Genomic DNA, 15,462 nt, shown 5'->3' with positions numbered 1-15,462 from the left:
TGCCAATCATTCAGCTTCCACAAATTCAACTGTTGTAATATTAACTATTTATTTTACATGCTGCCTAGTCAGAGATTGGGCATACAAAGGAGATTGCATGGGGACATTGGGATGATTGCATTGCTTTATGGGTGTTTTGCAGTTAGGTCATAGAGTGATACCACTTGAGCAGCTTAAATTGTGCAACTGCCCGAAAAACATCCCTTTGTTTGGGAGAAGCACATAATGAAATTGAACCTGTAATGTTATAACTTAGCTTCATAAACATTTCATGAGTTGCATTACCAACTTTCATTTCGTAGTTGGTCAGAAGTAAGGGACGATACCAGTACCGCAAAGCTCTTTGGTCTTTTAAAAACCTGCTCTATATAAAATATTGTGTGCTATAGCTTGAAAAAAACAAATGACTCTAGATGACAAAATAATGTTTGTTTCCAACCTCAGGGCTGTTTTCCTAAAGAAGTTAAAACCGCTTTGTGTTTTTTTTCCCTTGCCACGATACTAACGAGTATCGCGGTTCTGGCATCGTCCCGGCTCTAGTCCGATGCTTGTATCCACTGATTCAGCGAGAGTCTACCTGTCGCTCTGCTTTCGTCTCTGGAATGTCCCCATACATTCCCCAAGGGAGCTATCAGAATAACTTGCCCTAGATCTGTGGATGATGTAGTGATCCATCTGTTCAGCTCAGAGCAAGTGATAGTCCCACAGAGAATACGTCATTGTAGTAAATCAATGCAGGAGTACAGGGATCCACTGTCTACAATGCAGATATGGAATTAGATACCGCTTAAATGAAAGAAGGTTAAATGACAGAAGCTAGTTATCAAAGAAGCTAGTTGGGTGCATGTTCTATTGCTTGGAAGGTCTAAACACGATACTTAGTGGCTTACAAATCGTTCTTTTCATTGGGATGGGGGCATTTTATTTCAAACTTCAGTTTGCCAGAGTTAAACCAAATGATGGGGAACAATACCCACCCCCCTTGAGTGTAGCAGCTTTTCATGAGTTGACTAAGATTAGTAGGTGCAGCTTAAATCACACACAGGTTGTCATGGAAACCCTGGGCCTCTATGGGGAAGGGAGAAGGTCAAGGTTCAACCAGGAACAAGTTTCCTATTCAACGACCTTCGGCGAGTCTGCAACAACAGACCCCTCTTTTAGTATCGCCTTACGGGTGATTTGTACAGCCCAGATGTGAATGTGTCCTTTCTTTCCATGATGTGGATGCACTTGAATTCCCTTTCACAAATTGTCAAGTGCCAAGTCACTGAGAAGGTTCATATTTCTACAAGCCAATAATCTCCCTCCAGGTGTCCTTGGTCGAACATTGAAGTTGAATTTAAGAATGTTGTATTGAAGCCATGGGGAATTATGTGAGATCTGATACAGGTGCCAAAGCACAGGCTCTGTCTTCATCTGTTATCCAACCAAGGGAGCATAGGGTAATTCGTTTTAGTCTAAGAGAGGGAGCATTCTGTTTCGAGCTTAGCCCAGAGCCATGCTCATTGCTCCAGAGAGTATGACATAAAAAGGGGGGGGGAAGCATGAATTGAATCATGTTTGAATGATCAAATGTCAAATTAAATCTGTTGATCACATGATGCAATCAATAAGACAATAAGGGTGTTTATAAGGGTCAAGTCATTCTCACTGCTTTTCAAGGGGGCTAATTGAGATGCCTGACTGCATATCATACATTATTGTGAAGTAGCATAATGCTTTGTAGAGTCTTTGGTGATAATGGCAACAAAATAAAACCTGTAGATTCAATCCCACTGCAGAATCAGACAAAGATAAAATATTTTAAAAGGTCAATGGAACATTAAAAAACATTGAATATTGCCTAGAACAAATTCAATCTCATCTATAATAAGTATCCATATTACATCTACAGTTGAAGTCGGAAGTTTACATACACCTTAGTCAAATACATTTAAACTCAGTTTTTCACAATTCCTGACATTTAATCCTAGTACAAATTCCCTGTCTTAGGTCAGTTAGGATCACCACTTTATTTTAAGAATGTGAAATGTCAGAATAATAGTAGGGAGAATGATTTATTTCAGCTTTTATTTCTTTCATCACATTCCCAGTGGGTCAGAAGTTTACATACACTCAATTAGTATTTGGTAGCATTACCTTTAAATTGTTTAACTTGGGTCAAATGTTTCGGGTAGCCTTCCACAAGCTTCCCACAATAAGTTGGGTGAAATTTGGCCCATTCCTCCTGACAGAGCTGGTGTAACTGAGTCAGGTTTGTAGGCCTCCTTCCTCGCACACGCTTTTTCAGTTCTGCCCACATATTTTCTATAGGATTGAGGTCAGGGCTTTGTGATGGCCACTCCAACACCTTGACTTTGTTGTCCTTAAAAGCCATTTTGCCACAACTATGGAAGTATGCTTGGGGTCATTGTCCATTTGGAAGACCCATTCGCGACTTCCTGGCTGATGTCTTGAGATGTTGCTTCAATATATCCACATACTTTTCCTTCCTCTGGTCTTGTGAGTACCTGTGCTTTGTTGTTTCGGCTTTCGTTCTCCGTGTATTGTGTACTCGTTATTACGGGTCTCGTCCCGTGTAATTATTATAGGTTTAACCTCGCTCTCTTGTTTTGCGTTGCATCCCTGTGTTTGTTTTGAGCTTTGTCCCCGTGCCTTTCATGGTATGTTGTATTTTTTGGTGGAGTATTAAAACCCCCTATTTCGTATTGCTGCGCCTGTCTCCAATCATTTATACAACGTGGCAGCCGAGAATACTTAGCACCTCTGAACCGAGTGCCAGCCGTAATTTGCGAACCAATTTTACATGTAAAATCAAGCGAAAATGGCGGCAGTCAGACATCTACAGCGGGTGGTCCCTAAAACACAGTGTGCTGAACGATCGGTAGACGAACGCTAGATCCACATTCGGTGTGATGTGTGCCTTTTTTAATAGGGCTTTGGGCCACCACGAGCCAGAACAGCCTAAATGCGCCTTAGCATAGATTCCACAAGTGTCTGAAACGTCCATGAGAAATTCAATCATTTGATGTTTTGTTGATGGTGGTTGAAAACTTTGTCTCAGGCGTCTCTCTAGAATCTCCCGTAAGTGTTCAATTGGGTTGAGATCTGCTGACAAAGGCTGCGTTTACACATGCAGCCCAATTCGGATCTTTTTTCCATGAATTGCTCTTTTGATCAATCGCATCAGATTGGTCAAAAGACCAATTAGTCAAAAAAAGATCAGAATTGGGCTGCCTGTGTAAACGCAGCCTGAGAGAGACACACACAACACACACACACAACACACACACACACACACACACACACACATCCTTTAAACCCCCTATGCTCCCTTGGGAGACCCCTATTTATTTATTTTTATCCCATTTTCTCCCCAATTTTCGTGGTATCCAATCGCTAGTAATTACTATCTTGTCTCATCGCTACAACTCCCATACGGGCTCGGGAGAGACGAAGGTCGAAAGCCATGCGTCCTCCGAAGCACAACCCAACCAAGCCGCACTGCTTCTTAACACAGCGCGCCTCCAACCCGGAAGCCAGCTGCACCAATGTGTCGGAGGAAACACCGTGTACCTGCCCCTACCGGCCAAACCCTCCCTAACCCGGACGACGCTATGCCAATTGTGCGTCGCCCCACGGACCTCCCGGTCGCGGCCGGCTGCGACAGAGCCTGGGCGCGAACCCAGAGACTCTGGTGGCGCAGCTAGCACTGCGATGCAGTGCCCTAGACCACTGCGCCACCCGGGAGGCCCTTGAGACCCCTATTTCAAAGTCACTGAGATCTCTTCATCTAGCCACGGTAGCCAAAATAATGGGCAACTGGGCATCTTTATACATGACCGTATAATGGGATATTGTTGGGATCTTACTTGCTTAATTAACTCAGGACCCACACCTGCGTGGAAGCGCCTTCTTTCAATATACTTTGTATCCCTCATTTACTTAAGTGTTTTCTTTATTTTGGCAGTTCACTTTAGATCAAAACACTTGGGTGAATTGTTGGAATCATTGAAATGGAATGATTTATATTAAGAAGCAAAGTGGAAAGCAGCATCGTTCTTTTTTGGAACAATTTGTTTACTGCATTTGACCGAACAGAACAGCTTTTGTCTTAATAGAACAACTTCTAGTGAATCTTAACAGTGAGGAGGAACTGCGCTGCTTGATTGAGAGGGGGTGGAACTTGGCCTGTTTGGGAAGCAGCCACAAGAGGTGAGGGAATGAGATGACAAACGGAGTAAACTAGGAAAAACGGATGTCTCACGTGGCATAGTGGTGTTTTAATGGGTGTGATTATGGATCTCTTGCAATATGGACATTGTGCATGTCAATATTGCGATTTCGATGTGAATTTGATGAATTGTGCAGCCCTACTACATACATTACATTTTTGCGAGCGGCCACTGCGTAGAATAAGCCCGGGGCTTTACAATGTTCTTCCCAGCAACTGCAATAATCCCTACTGTCCCATAGTAGTCATGTTTAACTTAACTTCCATCACTATCAGTTATGAAGTACATATTCAGAGCGCTGCCCTGTCATATTATCTCTTCACCTTAATCAGATCCCCCTACAAGTTCCCATGACCGTATTATTATAGCCAACAACATCCATTCAGTCATTGTCATTAGCAGCAGTGTAATTACGTGGTCATGGTGTAGTACTTGAATGGCAATGGATAGACATTAGTGCCCTCTTGAGAGTCTACATTGAAGCGCATGTTGACCTTATTGAAATGCAGAGATATTGTTATTTAAAAAAAGGGATGTGTAGAGCATTGTTGAGTAGTACTAGTTGCTCATTTGTAAATGGGTAGGACTGTGTTGTGCTGCTTGTTCTCATTTTCCAAAACTGAATGGAACCGCCAGCCTTCCAACTCCAAACCAGGGACCTTTTTTTTAACTAAATGGGTTACCTTTTTAGAATGAGCACAAGAACGACCTGATCTTCGCTAAGTAATGATTAGTGTGCAAATAGCTCATGTTAGAGACTTGGCGTCCTTTTCATCATTCAAAACAGGTACTCTGCCAGATCCACCTCTGTTCGTTACAGATAGCTAATTATGTACAATCCCGGCATAGCCTGTGTAAATCAAGACACAAAATTGCTGATCTAAATGCGTTGCAGACTCTAAACTGAGACGTTTTGAAAGGAAAAGATATGTTTATGGTGTAGAAGGAATCAATGGGGGGGGGGGGTCTTAACAGACTGACAGTGCAGGTGTTTCATTAGGAATAGCCTGCATGAACAGAGCCTTCTCTTGAGAGCAGAGGAGCTATTCGCTGGAGAAGGTACTGTTTTAAGTTTCACATTGACATTCGTCTGTGTGTATGTGTCTCTGAATCTGTCCTAGTGTCCTTCTCGTGCCTCTTCACTCAAGCGACATTTCGGGTGCTTGAAAAACAGTGAAGGCCTTAAGTGATTGACAGACATTCATGTCACAGTGCTCAAATTGAGGCCATTATCATTCCAAGAAACGACTCGTTCTCGAGCTTAACTCACATGAATAGATTTAACATTCAGCACTTCACCCTTCATGATCAACCACTGCCCATTGTTTCAGTTAATCACTACTATTTTCTCCATGGATGGGGACTTGAGACTTGGGTACATAATATTAAATTGTATCTCACAGAATAGGTTGAGATGCTGAATTACTCTTGAACTAAAGTTTTACCAGTCAGTCAGAATGATCAGCCCAATTGGTCTAGATAGTCTAGACCAGTGGTTCCCAGAATTTATGTAGTCCCGTACCCCTTCAAACATTCAACCTCCAGCTGCGTACCTCCTCTAGCACCAGGGTCAGCGCACCCTCAAATGTTGTTTTTTGCCTTCATTGTAAGCCTGCCACACACATACATTTATTAAACATAATAATGAGTGTGAGCTTTTGTCACAACCCGGCTCGTGGGAAGTGACAAAGAGCTCTTATAGGACCAGGGTACAAATAATAATAATCAATCATTTTGCTCTTTATTTAACCATCTTACATATAAAACCTTATTTGTTCATCAAAAATTGTGAATAACTCACCACAGATTAATGAGAAGGGCGTGCTTGAAAGGATGCACATACTGTAACTCTGCAATGTTGTATTGGATAGTCTGTCTTAAATAGTTTTCCACACACAGTCTGTGCCTGTATTTAGTTTTCATGCTAGTGAGGGCCGAGAATCCACTCTCACATAGGTATGTGGTTGCAAAGGGCATCAGTGTCTTAACAGCGCGATTTGCCAAGGCAGGATACTCTGAGCACAGCCCAATCCAGAAATCTGACAGTGGCTTCTGATTTAAATTGAATTTTCAAAGAACCGCTTGTTGCAATTTTGATGAGGCTCTCTTGTTCAGATATCAGTAAGTGGACTGGAGGCAGGGCATGAAAGGGATAACGAATCCAGTTGTTTGTGTCATCCGTTTCGGGAAAGTACCTGCATAATTGCGCACCCAACCCACTCAGGTGTTTCGCTATATCACATTTGACATTGTTCGTAAGTTTGAGTTCATTTGCACACAAAAATATCATACAATGATGGAAAGACCTGTGTGTTGTCTTTGTTAATGCAGACAGAGAAGACCTTCTCTTAATCATAGCCTCAATTTTGTTCCGCACATTGAATATAGTTGCCAAGAGTCCCTGTAATCCTAGGTTCAGATCATTCAGGCGAGAAAAAACATCACCCAGGTAGGCCAGTCGTGTGAGAATCTCGTCATCATGCAAGCGGTCAGACAAGTGAAAATTATGGTCAGTAAAGAAAACTTTAAGCTTGTGTCAATACTTTGCCCCTTGATAACCAGCGCACTTCTGTATGTTGTAAAAGCGTTACATGGTCGCTACCCATATCATTGCATAGTGCAGAAGATACACGAGAGTTCAGGGGCCTTGCTTTAACAAAGTTAACCATTTTCACTGTAGTGTCCAAAACGTCTTTCAAGCTGTCAGGCATTCCCTTGGCAGCAAGAGCCTCTCGTGGATGCTGCAGTGTTCCCAAGTGGCGTCGGGAGCAACTGCTTGCACTGCATTACCACTCCACTATGTCTCCCTTTCATGGCTTTTGCACCATCAGTACCAACACATCTTGACCACCGAAGTCCATTTGTCACAAAGCTGTCCAGTACTTTAAAAATATCCTCTCCTGCTGTCCTGGTTTCCAGTGGTTTTCAGAAGAGGATGTCTTCCTTAATTGACCCCCCATAAACGTAACGGACATATACCAGGAGCTGTGCCAGGCCCGCCACATCTGTTGACTCATCCAGCTGTAACACATGGAATTATCTGGCTTGTATGCGAAGCAGTAATTGTTTCAAAACATCTCCTGCCATGTCACTGATGCGTCGTGAAACAGTGTTGTTAATGAAGGCATAGGGAGTTGTTGGCGCCGACAGAGTGTCGCCTCGCTTCGCATTTTTAGGAAACTATGCAGTATTTTGTTTTATGTATTATTTCTTACGCTGTTAGCCCAGGAAATCGTAAGTCTTATTACATACAGCCGGGAAGAACTATTAGAGCAACATCAACTTACCAACATTACGACCAGGAATACGACTTACCTGAAGCGGATCCTTTGTTTGGACCACCACCCAGGACAATGGATCGGATCCCAGTAGGCAACCCAAAACATCGGCGCCGCAGAAGGGGCAGACGGAGCGGTCTTCTGGTCAGGCTCCGTAGACGGGCACATCGCTCACCGCTCCCAAGGATACTACTCGCCAATGTCCAGTCTCTTGACAACAAGGTAGACGAAATTCGAGCAAGGGTTGCCTTCCAGAGAGACATCAGAGATTGTAACAGTCTCTGTTTCACGGAAACATGGCTCACTCGGGATATGTTATCGGAGTCAGTACAGCCACACGGTTTCTTCACGCATCACGCCGACAGAAACAAACATCTCTCTGGTAAGAAGGAGGGCGGGGGTGTATGCCTTATGATTAACGAGTCGTGGTGTGATCATAATAACATACAGGAACTCAAGTCCTTTTGTTCACCTGACCTAGAATTCCTTACAATCAAATGCGACCACATTATCTACCAAGAGAATTCTCTTCGATTATAATCACAGCCGTGTATATCCCCCCCAAGCAGACACCTCGACGGCGCTGAAAGAACTTCATTGAACTCTATGTAAACTGGAAACCACATCCTGAGGCTGCATTTATTGTAGCTGGTAATTTTAACAAAGCTAGTCTGAAAACGAGGCTCCCTAAATTTTATCAGCATATCGAATGTGCAACCCGGGCTGGCAGCATTCTGGATCATTGCTACTCTAACTTCCTCGACGCATACAAACCCCTCCCTCGCCCTCCTTTCCGAAAATCTGACCACGACTCCATTTTGTTGCTCCCAGTCTATAGACAGAAACTAAAACAGGAAACGCCCAAGCTCAGGTCTGGTCAACGCTGGTCCAACCAATCTGAATCCACGCTTCAAGATTGCTTCGATCACGTGGTCTGGGACATGTTCCGGATAGCCTCAGACAACAACATCGATGTATACGCTGATTCGGTGAGTGAGTTTATTAGCAAGTGCATCAGTGATGTTGTACCCGCGGTGTCTATTAAAACCTTCCCCAACCAGAAACTGTGGATTTATGGTAGTATCACAGCAAAACTGAAAGTGTGAACCACTGCTTTTAATCATGGCAAGGCGGCCGAAAACATGACCGAATACAAACAGTGTAGCTATTTCATCCGCAAGGCAATCAAACAAGCTAAGCGTCAGTATAGAGACAAAGTAGAGTCGAAATTCAACAGCTCAGACACGAGACGTATGTGGCAGGGTCTACAGTCAATCACGGATTACAAAAAGAAAACCATCCATGTCGCGGACATCGAAGTCTTGCTCCCAGACAAATTAAACAACTTATTTGCTCGCTTTGAGGACAATACAGTGCCACTGACATGGCCCACTACCAAAACCTGCGGGCTCTCCTTCACCGCAGCATTTAAACGTGTTAACCCTCGCAAGGCTGCCGGCCCAGATGGCATCCCTAGCCGCGTCCTCAGAGCACGCACAGACCAGCTGGGCGGTATGTTTACGGACATATTCAATCAATCTCTATCCCAGTCTATTGTTCCCACATGCTTCAAGAGGGCCACCATTGTTCCTGTTCCCAAGAAAGCTAAGGTAACTGAGCTAAATGACTATCGCCCCATAGCACTCACTTCCGTCATCATGAAGTGCTTTGAGAGACAATTGTGAAAAACTGAGTTTAAATTTGGTATGAGTTTAAATTTGGCTAAGGTGTATGTAAACTTCCGACTTCAACTGTATGTGCATGAGCTCTAATATGCGTATGATAATCTTTATGAATCAACCTAGAAAGCTCTGTCCATTTCGTTGTTAGGCTTTGAAACAACATCGACAACAACCATGTTTTCCACTCAGTTTCAACCTGTTGTTGAACTTCTTTCTTTATATTGATCAATCACAGTGAGGTGATTCACAGTGAGGTCAGCGACCTGACTACCAGCACGTGTCCAGATTGCATAATTTTACTGCGGTCATGACTACCGGTGTGGCGGTAATACGGTCACTGCAACAGCCCTACCAGTGAGTCACTTTTTTACATGGTTGGTGTTTGAATAGCAGGCCGTCTTTGGGCCTGTGAGTGCTCCTCACACAGACACCGATGCATACCCTGACCCTTTAATAGAATACACAGCACGTTGGTTGATAATGTGTTAGCCACAAATTGGATGTCAATCTGAAATGTGATATGCAATACATAATGACATACATTTTGTGATGACTATCTATTGACGTGACCATGAACTCGTGTAATGATGATGTCCTATTTCTCCTATTGTGTTGATGATGGTTATCGGAAATGAACATTTGATTCTCTCCTTTTGTTTCTCCGTAGCATCCGACGCCAAAGAGCAGCGGTTCTGGATGAACCAACTCCAAGCATGTGCCAGACGCCACTCCGACAGCAGTGCCAAGGTGTTTACAACGCGTACACACACACACACACACACACACACACACACACACACACACATACACACTGCAGTCACAACTAAGCTCCTGGCATATGTCCCTAAGGAAGAGCCGTGCAGTGACAGGGAAGCCTTGACTTCCCCTTAGAGATGAATATACCACTGAGTTTACAAATCGCATCGCAGGCATTTCCCTCTTCTGTAAGCACAGTTCAGATTTCTATAATTACTTGGGTTCAGGCACTTTGGAGGAAATGAAATTGCTGTTAATATGGCTTTGGACAAAGGGCTTGAATGGACAACTATGGTATTAGTGTAGGGGTCAGGAGTGGGAGAAAGGCTGTAGTTTGAGAAAGCAGCTTTGTGGTTGTGAGATTTTGTTTCAAACCACTGTGTTGTTGTTGGGTGCATTGTTGGCACACAGCAAATGCTCTTTTCTATAGTGGTTGGATTTTGGAAATATTTCGCTTTCCTGCAGCCTCAATGCACACAGCAGGCAAAAAAATAGATATCATTCATATACAGTGCATTCGGAAGGTATTCAGACACCTTTTCCCACATTTTGTTACTTTACAGCCTTATTCTAAAATAGAATAAGCCTTATTTTTTGTCAATTTTATTCATCAATCATGACGCAGCAAAATCAGTTTTTTAGAAATATTGGCAAATGTATTAAAAATTAAAGACTGAAATAACTTATTCACATAAATATTCAGACCTTTTGCTATGAGACTCAAAATTGAGCTCCGGTGCATCCTGTTTCCATTGATCATCCTTGAGATATTTCTACAACTTGATTGTAGTCCACCTGTGGTAAATTAAATTGATTGGACATAATTTAGAAAGGCGCACACACCTGTCTATATAAGGTCCCACAGCTGACAGTGCATGTCAGAGCAAAAACCAAGCCATGAGGTCGAAGGAATTGTCCGGGGAGCTCCGAGACAGGATTGTGTCGAGGGAACGATCTAGGGAAGGGTACCAAAAAATGTGCAGCATTGAAAGTCCCCAAGAAACTGTGTCCCCAAGAACACAGTTTGGAACCACCAAGATTCTTCCTAGAGCTGGCCACTCGGCCAAACTGAGCAATCGGGGGAAAAGGGCTTTGGTCAGGGAGGTGACCAAGAACCCTAGTCACTCTGACAGAGCTCCAAAGTTACTCTGTGGAGATGGGAGAACCTTCCAGAAGGACAACCATATCTGCACCACTCCACCAATCAGGCCTTTATGGTAGAGTGGCCAGACGGGAGCCACTGACAGCCCGCTTGGAGTTTGCCAAAAGGCACCTAAAGGACTGTCAGGCCCATGAATGCCACGTGTTAAGTCTGGAGGAAACCTGGCACCATGACTACAGTGAAGCATGGTGGTGGAAGCATCATGCTGTGGGGATGATTTTCAGCGGCAAGTATTGGAAGACCAGTCAGGATCAAGGAAAAGATGAACGGAGCAAAGTACAGAGATCCTTGATGAAAACCTGCTCCAAAGCACTCAGACTGAGGCCAAGGTTCTCCTTCCAACAGGACAATGACCCTAAGCACACAGCCAAGACAACACAGGAGTGGCTTCGGGACAAGTCTCTGAATGTTCTTGAGTGGCCCAGCCAGAGCCCGGACTTGAACCCGATCAAACATCTCTGGAGAGACCTGAAAATAGCTGTGCAGTGACGCTCCCCATCCAACTTGACAGAGCTTGAGAGGATCTGCAGAGAAGAATTGGAGAAAAGCCCCAAATACAGGTGTGCCAATCTAGTAGTGTCATACCCAAGAAGACTCAAAGTTGTAATCGCTGCCAAAGGTGCTTCAACAAAGTAGTGAGTAAAGGGTCTGAATATTTACGTAAATGTGATATTTCCATTAAAAAATATATATAAATACAGTACCAGTCCAAAGTTTGGACACACCTACTCATTCAAGGGTTTTTCTTTATTTTTTACTATTTTCTATATTGTATGATAATAGATAAGACCTCAAAACTATGAAATAACACATATGGAATCATGTAGTAACCAAATAAGTGTGAAACACATTTTTCAAAGTAGCTACCCTTTGCCTTGATGACAGCTTTGCACATTCTTGGCATTCTCTCAACTATCTTCATGAAGTAGTCACCTGGAATGCATTTCAATTAACAGGTGTGCCTTTGTGGAATTTCTTTCCTTCTTAATGCATTTGAGCCAACACCTCCAGGCTGTGTAAGGGCTATTTGACCAAGAACGAGAGTGATGGAGTGCTGCATCCGATGACTTGGTCTCCACAATCACCCGACCTCGACCCAATTGAGATGGTTTGGGATGAGTTCTACTGCAGAGTGAAGGAAAAGCAGCCAACAAGTGCTCAGCATATGTGGGAACTCCTTCAAGAATGTTGGAAAAGCATTCCAGGTGAAGCTGGTTGAGAGAAGGTCAAGTGTGCAAAACTGTCATCAAGGCAAAGGGTGGCTACTTTGAAGAATATAAAATATAACGTTTTTATTTGTTTAACACTTTTTTTTGTTTACTACATGATTCCATGTGTTATTTCATAGTTTGGAGGTCTTCACTATTATTCTACAATGTATAAAATAGTACAAATTAAGAAAAAACCCTTGAATGAGTAGGTGTGTCCAAACTTTTGACTGGTAATGTATACATTTGAAAACATTTATTAAAAAGCAGTTTTTGCTTTGTAATTATGGGGTATTGTGTGTAGATTGATGAGGGGATTTTTAATTTTTTAAATACATTTTAAAGTAAGGCTGTAAGTCAAGTAGTCTGAATACCTTCCGAATGCAGGGTATTCAGTACCCTTGACTTACTACACGTTTTGTCGTGTTACAACCTGATTTCAAAATTGATTAATTTAGATTGTTTTGTCTCATCCATCTACACGCAATACCCCATAATGACACATTTTTGCAAATTTGTGAAAATTAAATACAGAAATATCTCATTTACATAAGTATTCACACCCCTGAGTCAGTACATGTTAGAATCACCTTAGTAGCAGTTACAGCTGTGAGTCGTTTTGGGTAAGTTCTGTCAAGTTGGTTGATGATCATTGCTATTTTCAAGTCGTGCCATAGATATTCAAGGCATTTTAAGTCTAAACTGTAACTAGGCCACTCAGGAACATTTCAGTGTTCCCTTGGTAAGCTACTTCAGTGTCTATTTGGCCTTGCGTTTTAGGTTATTGTCCTGCTGAAAGGCGAGTTTCCCAGTGTCTGTTGGAAAGCGGACTGTGCTAAGCTCTATTCTGTGCCCAGCTCTATTCCATTTATTTGTATCCTAAAAAACTTCTTAGTTCTTGCCAATGAAAAGAATACTGTGTAAATGGTTTACAGAGTTGATGTTTACAGTTAATTCATTAATCTGTATCTACAACTATTTTTCATTTACAGTTATTGACAAGAGTCATTTAATTAGAATTCGTGTGATGGAGATTGAGTGAACTATGTGCATATTTCTGTTCTATTGGTTAGTATTGGATTACGCTATTGACCATTTGGAGGCTGGTGACTTGAACAATTGAGGAGGATGGGAGTCCCACGGTATAGGTACGGAACGCACGGTGACGACAAAGTGATTCGTGCTCACATGTCAAAGCTGCAGAATCTCACTCCTGTAAGGAAATCCTCTCACATGCATTAAGGCAGCTATATGATGAATGTGAAATTCAGATTAGGAGCTTGGAATCACTGGGTGTAGTGTCAGAATCCTATTGAAGCCTACTATGCCCAATCTTAGGAGGACATAGCTCTTAACTATAGTCGTCAGAGGGGAGTAGATGATTGTCCGTTTCCTACAGAAAGAGGTTCAGACCAGGGAGATGACCAAGAACATGCAACCAACAGAAAGAGAGCAAACCATGGAACAAGTCATGCTTCTCCAATGAAATGAAAACAAAATGACCCAGCATGCCATCTGCTGCTGCACTGCATACAGCCAGGCAGTAGGAACAAAACTGTCTATTCTGTGACAGTGCAGACCACTAATCAGAAAACTGCCCTGACCACAATATTGCTTCACGCAAAGAGAAAAAGAGAGACTAAAGAAAATTGGAAGATGCTTTGTATGTTTAGGACAGAAACACACAGCATATTTCTGCAAAGTCAAAAACGTGTCATGTGCATCACATTGCTGTGTGTACCAGTAAGAGGGAGGTGCAACCCCCTATTGTTTCTGCAGAAGCTGTTGTTTCCTCAGTTATTCCCCATTCAGTGAAGATGAAACCAGATGGACAGTACACTGTGTTGCTACAAAAAGGCAAAGGCATGGGTAAAAGGCCCATTGGGCAGGAAGATGGCTCATTGTTTATTAGATGGAGGCAGTCAGAAAAGCTTCATACATGAAAACCTTGTGAAGAGGTACTCACTCTTCCCAACTTCTGCTCCAGCAACGTCCTAACACAACACATTGAAGAGAATGTCTGGGACAAACAGCAGAGAACAGAGATAGAGGCAATTGAAACCCCACAAGTGTGCACAGCTGTGATAAAGGTTCCTGGAGAGCATATTCAACATGAGCTCAATAGAAAGGGACTGCAGCTCGCAGACTTTCCAGGAGATGACAATGATCCTAAACTCTGTCCTGATAGGAGCAGACTACTACTGTCAAATAGTATCAGGTCGAGTGGAGCGACTGACAGAGACGCTGGTTGCTTTAGAGAGCACCTTTGGATGGTCGGTGCAGGGACCCGTGTCCATGTCAAGTGTCGCCGAGGCAATATGCATAAGGCTGTCCATCCCTCAATGACTGTCTACTCACAGGACCGAACCTGAATCCGAATCTGCTCGGCGTTCAGATAATTTCAGACTACATGAAATCGCATTCATGGCAGACATGAAGAAGGCTTTCCTGCAGATATCCCTAGCAGAGAGAGACGGACGTTGTGAGATTCCTATGGCTCACAGGCCCACCAAGGGGAGAAAATGAAGAGGAGCTGCGTGTGCTGAGGATGAACAGAGTGGTATTCGGAGCTTCGCCAAGTCCACTCTTGCTCGCAGCTACATTCAGGATGCACCTGAAACAATATGAAACAGAACAACCAGAAGTCACTCTATGTAGATGACTTCATTGCAAGTTCACACGATGTTTGAAGAGGCTTACTTTGTGACAACTGCAAAACGAATGGTGTCGATTGCAGGCACAGACCTCTGCAAGGGGATGACTAACTCTCCTGAACTGAAAACAAAATGGGAGGGGAGTACGACAACTTACCACCCGTTGATGCTAGAAACACAAGGAGTAGTGCTCAAAGCTTTAGGTTTAGTGTGGAGACCGGGACCAGATGAAGTATTCTGCACGCATCTTCAAACCTCTTGGCTTCCTGATCCCCTTCACCATCAGGGTCAAGTAAATGCTCCAGGAAATGTGGGAGAGAGGACTCAGCTGGGATGAGAATGGCAACCGTAGTGTTCAGAACTAGCCACACACTGAAACTACACGTGTTCTGTGACGCAAATGAAAGGGCTTACAGTGCTGTAGCTTACATGCAAGGTGAATCACAAGACAGAGAAACAATGACAAGTCTAGTCACATCAAAGTCCA

At 43.2% G+C, this 15,462-nt stretch overlaps 1 protein-coding gene across 1 annotated transcript in view; it reads left to right on the top strand.

The window, feature by feature from the left end:
- LOC139554257 (oxysterol-binding protein-related protein 10-like) overlaps positions 1-15,462 on the top strand; it is a 129,784-nt gene that overhangs the window by 29,039 nt on the left and 85,283 nt on the right. Inside the window, exon 3 of the mRNA XM_071366999.1 lies at positions 9,863-9,942. Coding sequence (XP_071223100.1) covers positions 9,863-9,942 — 80 coding nt within the window. The remainder of the gene's footprint in view (positions 1-9,862; positions 9,943-15,462) is intronic.

This window comes from Salvelinus alpinus, chromosome 26 (genome assembly GCF_045679555.1).
Source record: "Salvelinus alpinus chromosome 26, SLU_Salpinus.1, whole genome shotgun sequence".
NCBI classification, from domain to species: Eukaryota; Metazoa; Chordata; class Actinopteri; order Salmoniformes; family Salmonidae; genus Salvelinus; species Salvelinus alpinus.
The sequence above is the reverse complement of the archived record's forward strand: the minus strand, read 5'-3'. Positions and strand labels throughout refer to the sequence as shown.